General features: G+C 39.5%; 1 protein-coding gene across 4 annotated transcripts; it reads right to left on the bottom strand.

Moving 5' to 3' along the window:
- Window positions 1-11,084: 11,084 nt before the first annotated feature.
- Window positions 11,085-20,405, bottom strand: LOC117445221 (N-lysine methyltransferase KMT5A-like). 4 transcript variants are annotated; one of them, XM_071203003.1, is made up of 8 exons: window positions 20,333-20,405; window positions 19,315-19,458; window positions 18,083-18,239; window positions 16,095-16,126; window positions 15,934-16,000; window positions 14,968-15,075; window positions 13,808-13,918; window positions 11,085-13,326 (listed from the first exon to the last, which is right to left on the bottom strand). In XM_071203003.1, exons 2-6 carry the CDS (start codon window positions 19,427-19,429, stop codon window positions 15,066-15,068), a joined length of 381 nt encoding a protein of 126 aa, XP_071059104.1. In that variant the 5' UTR covers window positions 19,430-19,458; window positions 20,333-20,405; the 3' UTR covers window positions 11,085-13,326; window positions 13,808-13,918; window positions 14,968-15,065. The 4 variants fall into 4 exon arrangements, with proteins under 4 accessions (XP_071059104.1, XP_071059105.1, XP_071059102.1 ...); XM_071203004.1 differs by having other exon boundaries at window positions 14,968-15,069; XM_071203001.1 differs by having other exon boundaries at window positions 15,934-16,126.
- Window positions 20,406-21,075: the final 670 nt, after the last annotated feature.

Raw genomic sequence — 21,075 nt, 5'->3', positions numbered from 1 at the left:
GAATTGATTTACAATCACAGGCCTGAAAAGAAGTTTTGTATTTTAACACCCACGTCACACTGTTATGAACCGAGACCCAGGACGCAGGACCCAAAAGCAGGATTCGGAGACAGTTGTCCAAAAATAGAATGATCTTTAATCACAAAAACTAAATCGTACTTTCCAAAAATAGAAAGTAGTTAAAAAGCCAAAACAAAGTTGTACAGCAACACAAAAACTCACTTGGCAAAAGGTCTAAATCACAAGGTACGTATCAGGAGTCAAAAGGCCTAGGTGCTCACGACATGAAACATAACAAACTGACAAAGGAACAAAGAAACACCAGGGCTATTTATAGGTGAGGGGGATGGGCACAGGTGAAAACAATCAGGGCAGGGCCAAGCAATCTCACGGGCGGGAAACACACAAAGGCAGGAACTGTGGGATCTGGAATGACAGGAAAGATTACTTTCAAAATAAAAACAGGAAGTGACAAGATCAAAACACAAAACTAGAGTAAAAACATAACTAAACCTAACATATCTGTCGAGTCACAACACACACTGTGTCACTATAAACAATAATATTTAAATGTTATATCACAGTGATAAAGGTTGGGCTGAGTTAGGGAATACTGCTGATGTTTGCATTTGATATTGACTTTTTTTGCTTTAAATAATACACCCTGATGTTCTTTGTATATGAAATGGACCAAACAAATTAAGGTTGACTCGATGGGTTTTTTCAAACTGTTGTGAATTAGCTTTTTCTGTAATGTTTACAGATTACATCAGCAAAGCTGTAGGCAATGTACTGTTTGTAACTCAATTATAGCAAAAATACATCTAAGGGGATTTGATATTCTAAGTCGCCAAGAGGTGTGGGTTTTAGTTTGAAAGAAAAAGTGGTAACCCAGTAATGGCAAGGCAGGCTTCAAGTGGACAAAGGTAAAAGCAATATATTTACTTATCACTGAATCTTAATAACTGATAAATGGGAAATTATACTACGAACTACCTTTTCCACCAGTAATCCCAATTCATAACGATGAGATAATTGTTAACCCTTTGGATGTCAGGCCGGGTTATCCACAAGGGAAATTCCATGGAACCACCTCGGGCTAAACAAACAGATTGACTGTTTATCAATTGGTTGTGGTGGTGTTATTACTTGAACATTTGTTTGGAAAAATACAATATAAACAGTGGAGGGGGCATCTGCATTATTAATGAGTTCCTGTCTTGTAGAGAGGAAGGGTTTCAGGTCAGTTTATATTGTGTTTACATGGTTACATGCACCTACGCAAATACATTTGTGTTAAATCAAATTACCACAAAGGAATTTACACACAGGAAACCTGGGGGCCATTAATATTCAAACACAAAAGTGCTGGTTTGGTTCTTGGGCTTTAGGCAAAGCATAATGAAGCCCCCATATACGCTGTGTGAGTTGTTTTGATGACTACCCTGAAGGTGGACACCGCATACACAGAATACACAGGAAATATAAGGGATATGGTTCAATAGGGGCTGACAGCCTATTTCATATGCTCTGTAACCCAATGGGTTAAAACAAATATGTAGGGCAGAAAGCAGGAACGTCAATCACAACAATCTACAAACTCAATGACATGCAGGCCTACAGGGCAGTTTACAATATGTATTTAATGTAAGTGCAGCATGCTGAAGAAAATCACAAAGACGTGATTGGAAGAAAGTACCTCCCGAAAGACAATTGATAGACATGTGGATTAATTTAATCTTTAATCATTTAATGGCGGGGGAAACAAGGTGTAAACAGCTTTTAATTTGATATAGCAAACATTTGCTTATTTACACATTAAAGTTGCAGGCTAAACGGCTAAACAGTGAGTTGACACTATAGCTTCTGTATGTTCAATACAATTAGCAAAACGTTTCCCATTGTCACACTGAATTCTAATTATTTAGTAGAGCAGCTCCTTAGCTAGAGTTGAACATGTTGACATTAGTAGCTAACTTTAATTTCAATACTAACATTCAGGTTCACCTTGACCTTCTATAGCCATGGTAAGTTGTCTTTTGAAATGACCGTCTTACCCTTATCCTTTTTATAGCCAAACTTGGCCTTGTGTTGGATATAGTTAGCTGTTAATATAACTGCCATTGTTTGCACATGAATTAAAAGTACAGCTTATATGTGAAATGGTGCATTTCGCTACTGTAAAATACCATTTTCAAAATGGGTCTAGAGGGGACGCTTACATTACAGGTCAATACAGCAAGACATATTGTCACTAATGGAGTGCATGATTTGTAGGGGACAATGTGTTTGCTAGTGCCTTGTTTATATTTACAAAATAAATAAAATATCCCGTGTTGAGATCATTTGATGAATCACCACTTTAAGAACGCCAGTCACTGCTGAGAAATCTTTGGCGCGCAAACCCTCTGCTAACTTTCTATACTTAGAAAAATATTGATCACACTGTCAAGTAAATCTTTCCTGCAGCTGCAATAATGAACAAATATTAATTATCTGATAGTGGAAGTGTTTGAGCCTTTTCATTATTTTTCATATCATAGGGTCCACTAACCTCATTCAATGCTTTTATAAAAATGGATTTCACTTACAATACATCCTTTTTAAAATAATTTTCTGTTAATGTTTTCATAAATGATGTCTGCAGTCTGCTAGGTATGTTTTGTTACTCACCTGTGTCTGAGTTATTTTCACCTGATGTAAGCCATTTTGAGAGTGACTGGAACAGCTCTAATTATAAGTCGATGCAGCTTCACAGCCGGCACAGATGTAGTGATGTTTTGATGTTCATTGTTCACTCTCATGAACTAATTTGCATGTGCCTGAATAAACCTGGATGTCAGTCAGCTGTCTGTCAAATTAGAGATCCCTGATGTGAAAATTATGCTAATGTTTTGAGTCTGGTGTCTCTTACCAAATCATGCAAATGCAGGATTTATGCATTACTCATAATTGTGTACTGTAATTTATTTAAACATATTCATTTTCTAGCAAAACATCCACAAAGTGCTAAATGTTATACATAAACAGTATTTGGTACAATCCTAAGGCATCATGCCAACAGTCCAAGTCAAGTATCAGCACCCGAGGCGAGAATTACTGATTACTTCCTTCATTATACTTGCATGTTAGAACTGTGACCACTCAACTGATCAATGAACACAAGGATCTTTAAATATCAAGACATAATGTATTGATAGATAGATATATAGATAGATAGATATATAGATCTTTAATGTGTCATTGCACAGGTACAACACAATTACATTGAACTCAAGGTACCAACATGAAACAACAAGACAATATGAAAACAACACAATATAAAAACAACAAGACACTATGAAAACAAGAAATGGGACTTAAATATCCAGGATAGGGAATATGTACATAAATAAATAATAAATTAAATTGCACGATTCCCCTCATATTGCACGGAAGGCTTATATCATTTAAATATTAGCGGCGTTTAGTGCACATATGGCTCTGGGAAAAAAACTGAATTTGAGTCTGTTTGTTCGGGAAGACATGGTACAGAAGCGCCTGCCTGAGCGCAGCCGTACAAAGTGCTTGTTACCCGGGTGGTGTGGATCCTTGAGGATTTTGACTGCCTTCTTAAGGCAACAAGAGCTGTACAGTACCTCCAGGGAGGGGAGGGGGCAACCAATGATTGCAATCAAATACAACATTTAATCTATTTAAAATATGTATATTAGGTTATGTTGACATCAATGTGTACATCTAATTGGTACGTCTTTATGCTTTGTTAATCAGAAATTACCATCATCCAGTTATATTATACAACACAAAATTAATCATATGATGAGAATTCTGTTTTATTTTTATGGTGGCATTCATAATGGAATAACTGTTCATTTGAAATGAAATTTAAATTACAGGATGCGCTGGTGACCCTATTACTGCCCATGATGCTCTGACCTTTTCTTAACGACTTGCAAAGGGTTAGTCATTACTTACTTACTTACTTACATGACTTGGTGAATGAAATTTATACAATTCCATCCTTCTTTTAGTAGTACCACCAGCCCATTCCCTGAAGTGTGCAATCCATCATGCTGACAGGATCTGGCATGTGCTTGTTACATGTAGCTGACAGCTCAGTGACCATACATGTAGAAGCAGAGTCTCTTTTCAAAGCTCTCAAAAGGCCACAGGCTGAAAAAAACTTGTAAACATGTCACAGAAGAAGCACAAAATACAGATATGAACCTGAATATGAGCATTATATGTACCTATAACCCAAGCAAACACTGTCGCCTCACATCTGCAAAAGTATTTCCCCTCACTCTATCCCTCATTAGTTGAACCCAAATGTGAAATAAAAGAACACAAGGGAAACAATTAAAGTCTACATATTTTATGTTAGTGGAAAATATATACAGTTTTCACACTATATTTGATCTAAGCGATGTTTTTCATAGTATACACTATGACTTGTTATTTAAAACAAAAAAAGCATGTTTGCAACTGATACCATAATGACTAAAATCCATTTAAGTGCCCCAATAGGCCATAGCACAGCACAATCATACATTATGCACTCTAAACTGTACCACCACAATGTAATTGGTCACAGAAGTGCTATTCTTGCAATGAAATGTAAAAACATTGTTTGAAATATAACTTTGAAAACACACTCATTTCAGAAAAAGGTCCTGACTGTGTATCATTACTACTGATTTGCATCACGAGTGCTCAAACACAAGAGGAAACATACTGCATATTAGTTTCATGCTTCATGCTTTTATCAAAAATACATCCAGTGAGCCCGCACTAACATTGGAGTGGAGAAAAGAACACGGAATAAATGTCTGCATCTCACTCATAAATTCCCATGCGTTTTAATGCACAACACAAGACAGGAGCAAACACATTTCAGCGCTTCACCTTCGTCAGCACTTTCTTTTGTTCTTAATGCGTTGAGCCACTCTCGTAAAAAAAAAGAAGTTTTAAAGTAAGGTTGGCGTTTGCTTTCTTCTAGCTTGCATGCTGACAGGGTTTTTGCATGTGTATCCTCTGGAGACAGATCTCTCTAGCTGGGAGGTGTTTTACAGGCTTTACAACACTACAGCTCTACTCTCTGGGGACGTTCAAACAGACACAAATCACTTTGACATGTCTTTATTCTTCCCTTTTTACACAGGATAGAGACATTTGGAGACATGGCCAATGCTTCATATACAGTAAGATCCTGGATTCCAATAGCAAGCAATGACTTTGAGAATAAATAGTTACACGTAAACCAGTGGTGGCACCAGAGTTTTTCTCTAGGGGGTGCTGTGGGGTAGCTTGACGTTTCATAGAGGGTGCTCAAACATTAAGGGTTTCCCATTAATGCACCAGCGCTACAATTGAATTGTCTACTGCAACACTCCCCACATACACACACAGTGCACCCGCGACTGTTACAATGAAGGCGCGATAATCAGCTCACGACAAGCAGGGGTAAAGTGCTATTTTTACAAGTGGGGGGTGGACCTCACCTCCTCTAGGGGGGTCCTCACCTCCTATAGTGGGGTCCGGGGGCATGTTTCCCAGGGAAGATTTTTTTAAATATTGAAGTTAAAAGCATCAATCTGGTGCACTTTGAGAGCAACATTAAGAGATCTATGGATACATCTCTCAACATCCATATGACACAGAACTGTAAACAGACCCACTGAGATAACTAGACTAAAGTTAACTATCTAAACACTGAGAGCCCTTTACTTCACCTGAGCTGAGGTTATCTGAGACTCTCCGTCTGACAGGAGAGAGTTCTCCCTCCACCTTGTTGTTGAAAAAGCTCCTTATAGAGAACCGCAGTGACGCGTCCTAAAACCCGGAAGTAAGTTAGCATTTTTAGCACTTCCGGTTCCTTCGTCAAAAAAGCAATGTATTTTCTCCATAGGGTTTTGGAAAATAGCTCGAAATAAGGTCTGTGGTTGACACAAATTTAAGAGATAAATCACGTTTTGTTCTACGACAGTAGATACATCAGCCGTGACCCCACTGGTGATTTTTGAAGAGTTTACGTGTCTGAAAAACGATGGTTGTTACCGAGTGGCTGAATAGGACTACAGAAATGGTCGAGGCCGTTGTACGTCATTACGCCTACACACGTAAACACTCCCGCTAAGTTTGTTTTCCCCTGTGTTCTGCTTGAAAGCAAGTACCTGCCTATCTGTAGTCTCTTTAGTATCTGTATATCTATATCTGACCATTAGAATCTCTATTTTTGAAATGGTCATTTTTAACACCGTAGTTTTATAAATTATAGAACAATTAATTACCAGTGTTTTCCAATTTTACTCGGCAGTTCGTTTCGTTGGCTAACGTTAGCTAAAGCTAGCGCTACTAGTTAGCTAAAGCTAGCGCTACTAGTTAGCTACGCAATGGTTTGTTGCTTTGCTCCGGGTTGCAGCCACAGGTCTTCGCATGAAACGTGCTCGTTCTATCGTTTCCCGGCCAATGTTTTCCAAAGGAGAGTCTGGATTCGTGCCATGAGGTAAGCTGACGTTACATTGTTGTCCATGTCACGGTGAAATGTAAATGATGGGTAGTGTATCGCCGTTTTAGAGATGGCACTGCTGAAAAGACCGCAACATAAGTAAAGATAATGAATACATCCTATTAAAACCTGTGTGGCTTATATGATAAGTCTAATTAGTACAAGCAGCATAACGTTTCACCGTGTAACTAAAGATTGTAGTCAGGGAAATCAGTTTGACATATTGAACTAATAACAACTCACCTCTGGCTGGCAGAGAACTCTGCTCCATAGCTTCTCTCGGACGTAACATCACATGTACATTTTACATTTATATTCAATTTAATATTCCATCCCTCACATACTTTTGTATATATAATAACTTATATTTTGTTTTTCTTGTTATGCTGCTGCAACACAAACATTTCCCCAATACAGTAATATCTTAATTAATTAAGAAATATAACTATTATAATTAGTGTAGCAGCTGACAACTATTTTCAATATGGATTAATCTACCTTTATTTCTTTAGTTCAATTTTGATCTATAAAAATGTCAAAATAGTGAAAATGTTCACGAGACAAAGTGCAAGGTTATATCTTTAGATGTTTTGTTTTAGCCTATGTACTGTATGTCTTAATGCTCTTATTTGTGACGATGTGACTTCCATGAAACTAATATTTTATATCTTCCCAACAGACGAGCTGACAGGAAGCCTAACCCCCTAAACGCACCAGGAGCGTCTGCGCCGCGTTACGGCCGCGCCGCGGCGGTCGTAAGGATCGCGGCCACTCTAGTCAATGAGTGCTGTTCCACCACACGTGCCGCGTTACGGCTCAGACGCGTCCCAGAAGCGGCTCGGCGCAGCGCTTCTCTAAAATTAGGATGAATCCTATTTTTGCCACGGCGCAGCCGTAAGGTAAGGTCGGACAGGCAGCCCCCTCCTCGCAGGAAGTGGAAAGGTGAGCATCCGGGCCAGGCCCATCCCGCATATATACTAATTTAGCAGACCCCCCTCCTTCATCACAACACCTCCACTACGATACGCACAATGGACGACGAGGAGTTCATAATGGAAGTGGAGAAACACACCATTGTATACGATGTAACCGATGCTTTTTACAAGGACAACATCAGAAAGGACAAGGCCTGGTTTTTAGTCGCTGCAGTTTGTGGAGTGGAAGGTAACAACTACATATTAATGTTTTAAAGTTAATTAAGAACTGCGAGGCTGCACACACGACGCTCCGCTTCCGCAACGTTTTGAAACGCGCCTGGTGTGTTAGGTCGCAGGAGGAGGTCGCAGCGTGGCGCAGCGTGGCGCAGCCGCAACGTAACGCGGCGCAGACGCTCCGGGTGCGTTTAGGGGGTAACACTCAAACAACCACAACATTGCAAAGGCGAGTAAATGTAAATTAAAAACGATTCACAATTTCTTAATTTCTTCTTCTTTCTTGCAGTGAGGTGAAGCTGACCTTGCACTTGGTGCCAGTAAGGATGCTCCTCACGCAGGCTGAATGTGTCTCCCTCCTTACTGACACAGAAGCCCTTGATTTGCAATGCTTCACTAATTGTCATTTCCCTGGCTCCGTAGGGACACTGTACCTCCAGCACAGCGGGAGACCCTTCCAGACCATCTGGAGATGCCCCCAACACTCCTGATTGGGAGAGCCACAAACCTGACTCATGGACCTGCATCTGGGTTGCAGTGGTGAATGCCCTGACGCCCTCACATTCATTCATAGTCCCCCACTGTACAGACAAAACACCATCCAGGGCCTGTTGTTGCCCTAGCACCCTGGCACTAAGGGAAGCAGTCACACGCTTTGACCTCAGGACAGCTCCAAAGTCGCTGGCAGTCAACCTTCCTTTCCTGAACAAATGCCAGTTTGGGTTGGTTCGCTGACCAGTGGTAGCCACCTGAATTGCCCTCTGTTGCTCCTCAGACAATGCCATGCTTGCCACAATTGCCTCAGGTCCCTGATGCCCAACAGATTTGAGAATTTCAGGAACAGTAAGTGTTTCCAAGCTGTAGTGTTCCTCTTCTGGCTCGGGGGAGAGAAGCCAAGACATTCCTGAGAACCTGCCCCCGAGTCTGTCCCTCAGCCAGTCGCGATCTTCGGAGGTGGGCTCTCTTGTCAGCGGGTTGAATGACTTATTGGTTGGAGGAAATAGCTCCTCCACTGAATGCGTACGTTTAGTTGCCTTTGGCTTCTTCCACTGACGGGGGGTGTCACGTCAGTGCAGCTGAAATTGTGGATGGCAAAGATGGCTAATGCAGCCGCATGACTGCATTTCCATTCTCCACCTGGGCATTCACATTCTGTGGAGAGAATTCCCTCTTCTCCTGCAGATACCTGTGGTGGTGGGATTGTTTTATTATTTAAAATATATTTACATTCGTAATGCCTTCCCAATTATCCCTTTAATTGTTTATAGCCTACTGTTTATTTCATGGATATTTCTGTGTTTTCTGGTGTGTAAAATTTGTAATCTTGGGGCCTCTTCTCTTTAACGTCTACTGGCTCAGATAATGAAGAACAACAAAATAAGTTACCATAGCTATGCAGATGACACACACATTTACGTAACAATTTCACCAGGAGACTATGCTCCAATTCAAACACTGAGTAAGTGCAGTGAACAAATCAATGACTGGATGTGTCAGAACTTTCTCCAATTAAACAAAGATAAAACTGAGGTGATGGTTTTTGGAGCCAAGGCAGAACGTATAAAAGTTAGCGCTGAGCTTCAGTCTGCAATGTTCAAACCAACAGATAAAGCCATAAATCTAGGTGTAGTCATGGACTCTGACCTGAGCTTCAACAGTCACATTAAAACAGTTACTAAATCAGCCTACTATCACCTAAAGAATATATCTAGGATTAAAAGACTAATGTCACAGCAGGATTTGGAAAAACTTGTCCATGCCTTTATCTTCAGTAGACTCGACTACTGCAATGGTGTCTTCACAGGTCTCACTAAAACATCTATTGGAAAGCTGCAGCTGATTCAGAACGCCGCTGCTCGAGTCCTCACTGACACTAAGAAAGTGGATCACTCCTGTTCTGAAGTCTTTACACTGGCTTCCTGTGTGTCAAAGAATAGATTTCAAAATACTGCTGCTGGTTTATAAAGCACTGAATGGTTCAGGCCCAAAATACATGTCTGACCTCCTGCTAAATGATGAACCATCCAGATCTCTCAGGTCTTCAGGGACTGGTCAGCTTTCTGTCCCCAGAGTCAGAACTAAACATGGAGAAGCAGCGTTCAGTTATTATGCTCCAAATATCTGGAACAAACTCCCAGAAACCTGCAGGTCCGCTGCACCTCTGACTACTTTTAAATCCAGGCTGAAGACTTTTCTTTTTGTCGCTGCTTTTAATTGAACTATTCACATCTTAAACTGCACTGTAACTTTTATCCATGTATTGTTTATTTTATTATCTTTTCTTTTTAATGACTGGTTTTAAATGCCATTTCTTAATGTCTTTCATTTTTTGTAAAGCACTTTGAATTGCCTTGTGTTGAAAAGTGCTATATAAATAAACTTGCCTTGCCTAATAAAGATTTCATGTGACACATAAAATGGATTTGTTGATGGGAATTCATGTGAATAAATTAACTCTAGGTTAACGGTACTCTTGCTATAACTACTCACCGACACTCTATAAACCTTGTCCCTCATGCTAGCCCTGACAACACCGGTAAGCACACCTTCATCTAGGCGGTCCGTGTCCTGACTTGTAGTGGTTCTCTCCTCTATCTCCATTCTTCTTGTCATCTTTGTAAAACGATATCAGACTGGTAATTGACACAGCCATGACTTCTAGTTAAATTCAGTGTGGCTAAAATGAAAAGCTTTGTTAAAATATGCAAGCACGCGGAAGTCAAAGTCAGCTTTATTGTAAACAAATTCTACATGCGTTATACATCCAGAAATATCGTTTCCCACAGTGTGACATGTAGCCTATACATAAAACAAAAAGGGCCTAGATAAACGGGGTATACAGTTTAAAATGTTAATATATTTAAAGTGTTCAAAGTGCAGTTTCAGTGCAAGTCAGTTGAAACGATCTTAAGTTGGCGTGACGTTGAAGTCGTGCGACCCTGCTGCTGTACTGGCTTGTAGTTCGTTTATAGCATAACGTTAGCATTTCGCTTTTGGCGACTAGATTTATGATTCAAAAATTATAAAAGTAGGAGAGACATGTGAAGATTATCCGGCTGAACAAAACGTGATCCTTCTCTTAAATGTGTTTCAACCACAGACCTTATTTCGAGCTATTTTCCAAAATCCTATGGAGAAATTGCATTGCGTTTTTGACGAAGGAACCGGAAGAAGTTTACATCCGGGTTTTAGGACGCGTCACTGCGGTTCTCTATTAGGAGGAGTTAGCTTGGCTAGCTAGCACCAGATGCTAACCACAAGATCTCCGGTAGATACCCACCGGTGCGCGAGGCAAGCTCTCTCTCTCGCTCGCACACGCACGCACACAACATGGCTCGTGACACACACACACACACATCCTTGTGCAACTCAATTGTGGGGCCCACCCTTTCCAACTATACTAGACCTCCGTAAAAAATCAGGCAATATAGAAAAAAAATTAGAATCACAAAAATCACTTAAAATAAACATAATTCCAAGCTTTTGTCATCACGCTAGTTTTTTACCCACTTAGTGGGGCTCAGTTTCTAGCGGTCAGCACTTATGAGGTCCATTATACACACACACACACACACATATTTCTAGTTTTCATATCTTGGAAGGGATCAGACACACACATATTTCTAGTTTACATATCTTGGAAGGGATCAGAGTTACTATAGACACATTATTGAGTTGGATGGACTTTCCTTGTTACCAGGGTAGGAATTTCACGGCGACCACGGTGGCCACGGCCGTTGTTGCCCCTCGGTCTGGCCGTGATGCCCCGAAAATAATTGTACGTGCTACAGCCACCATGGCCTTTGTGCCCGCGCACTATTAACATCTCAAAGTTTCTTTAAAGGCGTCAGAACAGTGGTCTGGTATCTGAACTGCATTAGGCTGCGTTCACACCGGACGCAATGTAAATATTTGCATCGCTCTAATTTCACCGTGGCTGTCAGCTGTGTTTACTTCTGTCATTCAAACAGGACGTGCTGGAGAGGGGTGGGGGCTTATACCCATGGACTTACCATGATTTAATTGTAATACATGTTTCAAAATGATGCCGAAGAAACAACATACTGATACCGGTTAGTAAAAACCATGAATTAATGCTTTGGCAAGTCTGCAGACAAGACGGCAGGCGAAAAACCTTTTAAAATGCGTCTTTTCTGAATGGAGATCGGATCGACCAGGCTAAACTAACGTTGTATATGCTCCATCCGGACTCACAACAACATGATACAGATACAACAGCGACTGTATTCGCCATGACACAGACAGTCTGTGTTTTGTTCATGTTTAACTTTTGTCCAGTTTCTGAACAGATATGAGGAGCTGTGAGCTCTGAGTGCTAACAGCTAACGGCTGAGGTTTTGGTTTTCTGATCCAATGTCAGGCTGAGATCCTCACCGCTGATTGGCTACCGCGAGAACGCGTCACACGAATTTGATGCTAGAATTGAAAAAATTGATTAAAGAGATTCTCGTACACAACCACACACACTTTTGCATTTCAAAGTATTGCATGTTCACACAGTTGAATGTTTGAGCTTCACTGTGCCCTGCTGAATGATGTATGTGCAGAGTTTGACCCTTGAAGGCTATTTCTTCTGCTCTGAAATGGAATATATTTGTTGCATATTAATAGATTTGTTTCGGATTTGTGAATGGGAGAAGTAGTGGATAGGAAACATACCCAACACTAATTATTAATAATAATAATTATTATAAACTCTCTTCAACATTCTTTTAATGCAATAAACATTTATTTCAAAATTATTATGTTTTTCTGTATTGTTATAACAAAATGTACAAGTTTAGAAAATATCTGAAGACTCAAAAGGAAAAAAGGCCTAACATCGAAAGTAGTTTCCAATGGTTTTATACCAATTTCCTTGTTTTTCTGTATTGTTTAAACAAAAAAATGTACAACTTCAGAACATATCCGAAGCCAACAAAAAAAGGCCTAACATCGAAAGTAGTTTCCAATGGTTTTATACAAATTTCCTTATGTTTTTCTGTATTGTTTAAACAAAAAAATGTACAACTTCAGAACATATCCGAAGCCAACAAAAAAAGGCCTAACATCGAAAGTAGTTTCCAATGGTTTTATACAAATTTCCTTATGTTTTTCTGTATTGTTTAAACAAAAAAATTTACAACTTCAGAACATATCCGAAGCCAACAAAAAAAGGCCTAACATCGAAAGTAGTTTCCAATGGTTTTATACAAATTTCCTTATGTTTTTCTGTATTGTTTAAACAAAAAAATGTACAACTTCAGAACATATCCAAAGACAAAAAAAAGGCCTAACATCAGCCTAGCATTGAAAGTAGTTTCCAATGGTTTTATACCAATTTCCTTATGTTTTTCTGTATTTTTTAAACAAAAAAATGTACAACTTCAGAATATATCCGAAGCCAAAAAAAAAAAGAGGCCTAAAATCAGCCTAACATTGGTATAAAACCATACCAATTTCCTTCGGAGAGCAGATATTCTATTTTTGATGTAATACTTAACACCTCTCCAGTCTCTATTTGATAGGGCTTGTGGTTCAGCAGAGATGCAATCCTCAACAAAACTTTTCCTGGAACCTGATTCATAAATATCCATCTTCTCAAGTGTCGTTCCACAGCAGCAATTTCCTCAGATGTCCAGATGCGCTTCACAACCATTTCTTTCCCTAGGTGGACATTAAAAAACATGTTATAGGTTTAAGAAGCCTAAGAGTCAGTATCATACAGTTATGAATCTCTCTCAGGTTTACCACAAGGTGAGTTTCTGTTTATTTCCTGCTTCTTTACACATACTCTCTCCAGTACAGGTTAGCTCTGAGTGTTAACGATGCTAATGTAAACACAGACCATATTACTTCCAGAACACGTCTCACATTCATTGATCCATAGCAAGAATTGATGAGGCACTGTCAGAGAATAAATTAAATGAATTGCTAGCATGAATATATGTCATATGGTTAAACTTTACAGTATTGTTATCAGAATTAGAAAATAAAAGGTATTTTTCATGAAATGTTTGATTTGTCAAACTGTATAAAAAAGGAATTTATTTAAATGGATGCTGATTCATCACTCTGCGTTATCCTCTTTTCAACCTATTAAACAGGGAAACAATCTAACCCTCATTGTAGTCACTTTTCATCTCACCTCTCTTTTTAGCTGACTTCTGGTGTTTCGTCAGGACCTTTCTTGTACTATCTGGAAGGGATGACATGCTGGCCTCACCTTCAGACTCTTCAGTGTCTTGTATTACGGCATCTGGATAAAGAAAACATTTGATAGAAATATATTAAAGAGAGATACGGAGACTTTAAATATGAAGTAGTTGTTTGTAAAAGTCTTTGGATCAAGATCATTGTCATTGTTGGTGCTAGTTATTTGTTAACCCCATGACAGAATTATTGTTTTCTAATAAGAAGTATAGCTTGATTGATAATGTCAGATGGTCCTTTACTTATAATCAAAATATAGTAGTATCTTTATTTGGTTTGAGTTTTGATTCATTTGGTTATGGTTTCTATATATTCAGCATATTTAGTTACAGTGCTAGATTATGTAGAATGATGCCTACAACAACTTGAGTTTAGAGACTAAAAGGTGTTGCACAAATATTTAGAAATCACTTCAAGCTAAAACCAAACGGGAGGGCCCCATGAGGACAAGACTAGAAACAAGTGTGTGTGACAGGTTTCTGTAACAAGTCCCATCAAGGCTAAGGTAAACGATCACCGTTTGAAACATGCTTATGCTCAAATAGTATAAACATATGCCTACAACAACTTGAGTGTAGACACTTAAAGGTATTGCCAACATATTTTTAAATGACTTCAAGCTAAAACCAAACGGGAGGGCCCCATGAGGACAAGACTAGAAACAAGTGTGTGTGACAGGTTTCTGTAACAAGTCCCATCAAGGCTAAGGTAAACGATCACCGTTTGAAACATCCTTATGCTCAAATAGTATAAACATATGCCTACAACAACTTGAGTTTAGACACTTAAAGGTATTGCCAAAATATTTTTAAATGACTTCAAGTTCAAACAAAACGGGAGGTCCCCATGAGGACAAGACTAGAAACAAGTGTGTGTGACAGGTTTCTGTAACAAGTCCCACCTAGGCTAGTCCAAAAATATGAAACCAATTCAGTTTCCTCAGTCAGATCGTTCCAAATCACCCAATTAGAAACGGGATTAAAGCTGTATCAGAAAAAGAGATCGGAAAAAAAGTTCCTGTCTTGGTATGGGGACTACATAGTGAAAGGCACAACATAATGAGATTGTGGAGACAGCTCTATATTACTGAATTACCTCGGTCGAAGAACGGTCTGTCGTGGATGTTTTGAGGGAAGACAAGTCTTAGGGGAAGGTCTCCTCCTCAACTGCGTCTGGATAATACTGCTCAGTCGTCAACTGCAACTTAGAAAAAACAAGAATGCACTAAGAAGATAGTAAACATTTATGTTGAGATAACCCGCTGCTGCAGATACACGCTTTACAACATCAGGAGGATGCGTCCCCAGCTGACCCAGAAAGCCACGCAGGTTCTGGTCCAGGCTCTCGTCACCTCACGCCTAGACTACTGCAACTCCCTCCTGGCTGGTCTACCTGCATGTGCCATCCGACCTCTGCAGCTCATCCAGAATGCAGCGGCTCGCCTGGTCTTCAACCTTCCTACATGTTCCCACCCCACGCCGCTCCTCCGCTCCCTCCACTGGCTTCCGGTAACTGCTAGAATCCACTTCAAGACACTGGTACTTGCGTACCATGCTGCGAATGGATCTGGCCCTTCCTACATCCAGGACATGGTTAAACCGTACACCCCAGCACTTGAAATGTTTGGCTCTATGAAGCCTGATGTACTTTATGATTCTGTTTTCTTCAAGTTTGTATCTTGTTGGTCGAACGCACTTATTGTAAGTCGCTTTGGATAAAAACGTCAGCTAAATGCAATGTAATGTAATAATCATGAGCTGCAAACATTAGCTAACTGAAAAGCAAGCAAGGGCATGCAAGTTGTCAGGTGAAATCTGTCAAGTTCTGCATTTAATTAAATACATCATCAATTAAAGTGTCACTCCCCCACTTGCTCATAGAGGTAGCAGACCAAACTTATAGCAAATCTAATGAATTCTCCAATACCAGTATAGTTTGCCACATCTGAACCATTTAAAATGACTTGTTAATCGAACAACAAATTAATTAGGTACTATAATTATATGGAGGGAAACAAAAACATGTGTTAAATCACGTGTTAGTTTTGAGTTATATGTGTACCTGTTTGCGCCAAGGCCAGTCTGCATCCCCATAATTGTAGAATATTTCTTCCTCTGGGGCGATGTCACTAAGGGCAAAAAGGCAGAGATGTGGCATCCCATCAAGGACAATGGTTCTCATCTTGCAGTTGGGCATTTTGTGGTCATCGTTTACAAGCCTACCCAGTGACTTGTCTTCAACCGATGCATCAAGACTTAAATAAATAGAGATTACATGTTAGTAGTAGAACTTGCATACTTGGGTTGGATATAGTGTGGAGAATTGTCAGTTACATTTAAAAGAAAATCATGAAGAAAAAAAGATTAGACAGACAAGGTCAGGTTCTATTAGGGCTGCACGATATTTGAAAAAACTGACATTGCGATATTTCTTTCCCCTGCGATATGAAAAAATACAGGAATTGAAGAACAATATTTTATTATTATTATTTTAACAATATTTATCCGGATGAACAATTTTAGTCACGGACTTCTGGATCTTAAGTTATCAGAGCAACAAGCTGAGTTATCCTGCTGTGATCAGAGACCTGAACTACGAAGCCGGTTCAACATAACCTGATATGTTTGAGTTACCCGGCTTACCTAATTCAAAACAAACGCGCTCTCGCTAAGCGGTCCTACGACGCTGGTTATCAACTCGTTAAGCCAGGGTTTCGCTGAGTGCGCGTTCACATGAAAGGGGCGGGGTTAGCAACATTTGACCAATCACAAACATGGACAAGCGTACTGACAGCGCAGCGTCATACTTCCTGAATGAAAAACTATAATATCAGACAAATATGAAGAAGTTAAACTTTAAACATCCATGACTTAAACACTTGATCAGGATCAAAGCCACAGAGCTGCACCTGCAAGGTGAATACAGCTGGGAACAGAACACGTGTTTGAATGCGTACATTAACAGGTTTATGATATCACTGCCCCGTCTAAAACACGATCTGACTTTAATTACATTTGTCTCGAGTGTTTCGTCAACTTAATGTGTTGCTTAAAATAATCCTTCTGCATCCAGTCTGTGACGCTGTGAGTGCTGCACGGCCAGATACGGCTCAGCTGACTCAGATAAGGAGATATATGATACATTATGAAGTGATGTGCCGCGGACTGTACTTAATGTTACTCTGATCCTGGTACTGATGTTGTGGCAGATATTTCAGTAAGCTTTCTTAACGCTTATGTTATAATAGTCAGATTGCTCTGAAGATGGAGGTGATATTCTATTAATGTTCACACAGTCGGTGATTTTTGCCGGCCGTCTTTCCTGCAAAGGCAGCTTTTCTATTTCCTTTCTCCTGTAATGGTAAATGGTAAATGGACTGTACTTATATAGCGCTTTATCCAGTCATTAAGACCCCTCAAAGCGCTTTACATACTACATGTCGTTTACCCATTCATACTGAGCAGTGTATGTTAGGACATGCACTAACATACATACACATTCACACACCGTTGGCCATGCCATCGGGAGCAACTCAGGGTTAAGTATCTTGCTCAAGGATACATCGACATGTTGACTGCACGGGCTGGGATCGAACCCACAACCTTCTGGTTGAAAGACGACTGCACTCCCTCGCAGCCACAGTCGCCCTGTAATATGACTTGATCGCTTTAAACTCCGCACACTGAGCTCTGATTGGTCAGCAGGCGGTGCTTTCACTGAGTTGATCTCCTAGCCTGGAACCTAACCTGCTCCGGAGCAGGCTAGCCGCACAGCATAAGTTACCATGGAGATCTAGCCCGATAAGAAGAGAACCAGCATCGTAGGACCGGAAACCCAGTTTCCCCTGAAGTTAGCTCGCTAAGGGAAAATCCAGCTTCGTAGGACAGGCCTCTGATCAAGAATGATTGTGATTGGTGGTTTGCTGTGCATGCAGAGCCGGCATGTCACTCACTCAAATACCCCTGACATGAGAGCCGCGCGAGGTTTCCTTTTGTAGCAAGCAGCAAAAATAATTGTAACATGACGTGTTTGAGTTAATTTGCCTACTTAATATTGCACGCCCTGCGATGTGAATGCGCATGACGCGATTATCGTCACAACGCGATATATCGTGCAGCCCTAGATTCTATTATTGATTATTCTTATGTGAGTTTCTAACTAGAGCAGTGCATTTTTATAACAGCAAACAATAGCATTTATTATGACTTACCACAAACATTTCCCATCCCATTTCAGATCAAACAGGAACGTTGCTTCTGTGTCACGGTAGTTTTTGGTGTTGACATCATCCTGGTTGTAAAGTTTGCCCCGGTACTCAAGCACAAACTCTCCTTTTGTGAAAACTTTAGCAGCAAACACACCTCGACCTTTAAAGTAAGAAGACATCTTTATTACATGATTCACTTAAACATATTTTTTGTTTGAAGCCATTATATTGCAAGTTAAAAAAAGAGAGATCTCAATATGAATTGAGGTCAAATCTCAAGAGTTAACTTTAATGATATTGAAGACAACTTGGGAGAAAAGGGCAAGAACCCCTCAGCCTTCTTTCACCTTTCTATCAATAAGCCAATTCAAGTAATTCACAGCACTACAAAACTAAGATTTGCTCTTCTCCAACATAGTTTTCCATGCAAAAGTATCCAAAAGACTAAGAGCAGCAATACACAACACAGGAGACAACAGTGTGACATGCCAATGTACAAGTAGCACCTTCTTATGTTTGTAAAATGGAGAATATGCCTGTGTTAATCCATATTTAACCCAGCTAGAGCAGAATTAATTCAGATTAAACATTTATTTGAATACAAATAATTATTAATAAACTACAGCCATGTGGGAAGTTAGAATGCAAGGTTTACATATTCACCTGTTTCTGAGACACATGACATTAAAATGATTATCAAAATGTTTTATTTAAATATAGAGGGATATGTTTAAATCACAACAACTGTTGTAAAAAAATGTAGACTAACAAATAATAACCCAATTGTCCCTATAGATGCTTATATATTATGTATTCAGACTAATAACTTTTTGACTAAAACAGTTATTGGGGTAACTATTTGTATTATTATACATGAACATGCTCAACTTCCATGTGGCCCATTGATATGATGCCCAGTCTGACCTTTGTGGAGATGTCTCTTTTGTTTTAAAAACGTGCGTTATACTTTTGTAAGTGGCTTATTACAAAACCTTGAAGTATTGGATTTATCGATGAAGGAATCTTTAGAAAATTTTACCAAATATAACAACATTTGCTTTTTAATAATTGCATAGATTTTTTATTTAAATGATAATACTGCCAGTAAGAAGTAACTTTTTGGAGTTAAAATGAACATAGGAAGCAATGTTGGGATTATGAATTAAGATATTGTGATTTAATTTGCACTATTTGCTTGTGTTCATTTAAAAACATAGAACATTTTAAGCATTTACCTTTAAACTGGTCGATAAAATGCTCTTCGAGACCAGCCTTGTCAGTCCTCAACTTAATGTGCTGTTCAGCATCCTGTTGAGGACCAAGCCGTCTCTTTCTCACTGATCTCTGCATTGTTTTTTTTTAATGGTCAGCCATCTCACCTGTTAGACAGAAGAACACTCTTTATTATTAAATCACACCCTGATCCTGTTCAGGATATTTCAATGTTTGCAGGTGCACAGCAGTGTCAGTAAGTTCATTTATTCGGAGGTGTAATACTAACCATTGTCACATAACTTATTGAAGCCAATAATATTCCAACTTAATTTATTAAGAAAAGTAATAGCTAGCTAACGTTCTCTGGCTAAAAAGGTAAAATATGCATTTATTTACACAACTTTTACAGAGAGAAGTGCCACATGACAGCCATAGGTGCACTAAAAGTGTTCGCTTGTACTGCATGATGTCCTGAGAAACTCCCTCTTGAGCTTCTCAACAGGGAATTCAAGCAGTTATTTTTCTGCAGCATCATTTGAATTGCATTGGTGCAAGTTTTATTTTGAGATTTTAAACATGCATTTATATATATATATATAAAAATATATATACATTATATGTATGGGGCTCTGAGACCAACTAGAGCAGATGCTCACATAATGCACAGTTGAAGCCTTAAATCCCCTCCCCCTTCTCTCTCCGATGCCAGAACGAGTTCTTCCCTCAACTCACTTTCACGGGTGTGCGGTGCCTCTCCCCCTCCCTCACGAAGATGCCCGAACCAATAACACAAGCTTAGCTTACTTCACCGTCAGGTCACTTTCACCGAATAAAAGTGATTAAAAACCACGCCGTATTTAACAGTGAATAACACGTAGAATATACAGATAATGTATATTATTATATATTGTAATGCAAAATTAAGTTTCGTTTTCGAGGCGAGACAAATCCTTTCATTCACAGGAGTTGCCGGAAATAAAACCTCTCCTGCCCTACGCAGCCTAACGTCACAGCCTCACCGACCAAATATAAACTTACCGTTTTCACTCACGGTAAAACGAGGCACCACAATATTTTCGTTTCTCCCTTAGTTAACTCCGTGAATACTGATGCTATCTAACTAGGCTACTTGTATGCTTTAAAAACGTGTTTGATTGAAGCGGCAGCATTACAGACTCTGATTGGACGAACATCGATGACGCAGATTCACCTTCACAGCATTTGATTTGTCAACAGACTCTGTGAGAAGGCTAATGCAGCCAACTTGTAAAGTACGTGGTTCTGCTTGTTGTTGTAACCGATTGTAGACACGACGAAACATTAATACCTCAGCAGTGCCTCCAATATTTGTTGCACACGTCACGTGGACACAAAAAGGATTTCCAGGCGTGCATACGTTTAAAAAACAAGACTTTACATCACGTGTCTGCATGCACTCCTCTCATCCCCGTGCCTGTGTACACTTCACTAATTTGAGAATTGCACATGAATACATTGCATAAACACAGGTTAATTAAATAAAAAACATACAACATAAATAAAGTGCTTTTGCAGTATATACAGTTCCGTGTTAATCACCAAGCCCACTTTCTAATGATTTTCTAATCATAAATATATCGATTAAAAAATTATAAAAGTAGGGTAGACATGTGGATATTATCCGGCTGAAAACGTGCATTTATCTAACAGGTTCGTTTTCCACAGATCTTATTTAGAGCTATTTTCCAAAATTCTATGGAGGAGAAATCACCTTGCGAGGGAACCAGCAGCTTACGTCCGGG

Source organism: Pseudochaenichthys georgianus, chromosome 4, assembly GCF_902827115.2.
Source record: "Pseudochaenichthys georgianus chromosome 4, fPseGeo1.2, whole genome shotgun sequence".
Classification (NCBI taxonomy): Eukaryota; Metazoa; Chordata; class Actinopteri; order Perciformes; family Channichthyidae; genus Pseudochaenichthys; species Pseudochaenichthys georgianus.
The sequence above is the reverse complement of the archived record's forward strand: the minus strand, read 5'-3'. Positions and strand labels throughout refer to the sequence as shown.

Coding starts and splice junctions, on each gene's coding strand:
- LOC117445221 (XM_071203001.1), bottom strand. CDS start 19,429: ATGCAGAGATCAGTGAGAAAGAGACGGCTTGGTCCTCAACAGGATGCT. Junction 18,240..19,314: donor TTTTATCGACCAGTTTAAAG/GTAAATGCTTAA, acceptor CTTACTTTAAAG/GTCGAGGTGTGTTTGCTGCT. Junction 15,076..15,933: donor ACTGGCCTTGGCGCAAACAG/GTACACATATAA, acceptor GTTTTTTCTAAG/TTGCAGTTGACGACTGAGCA.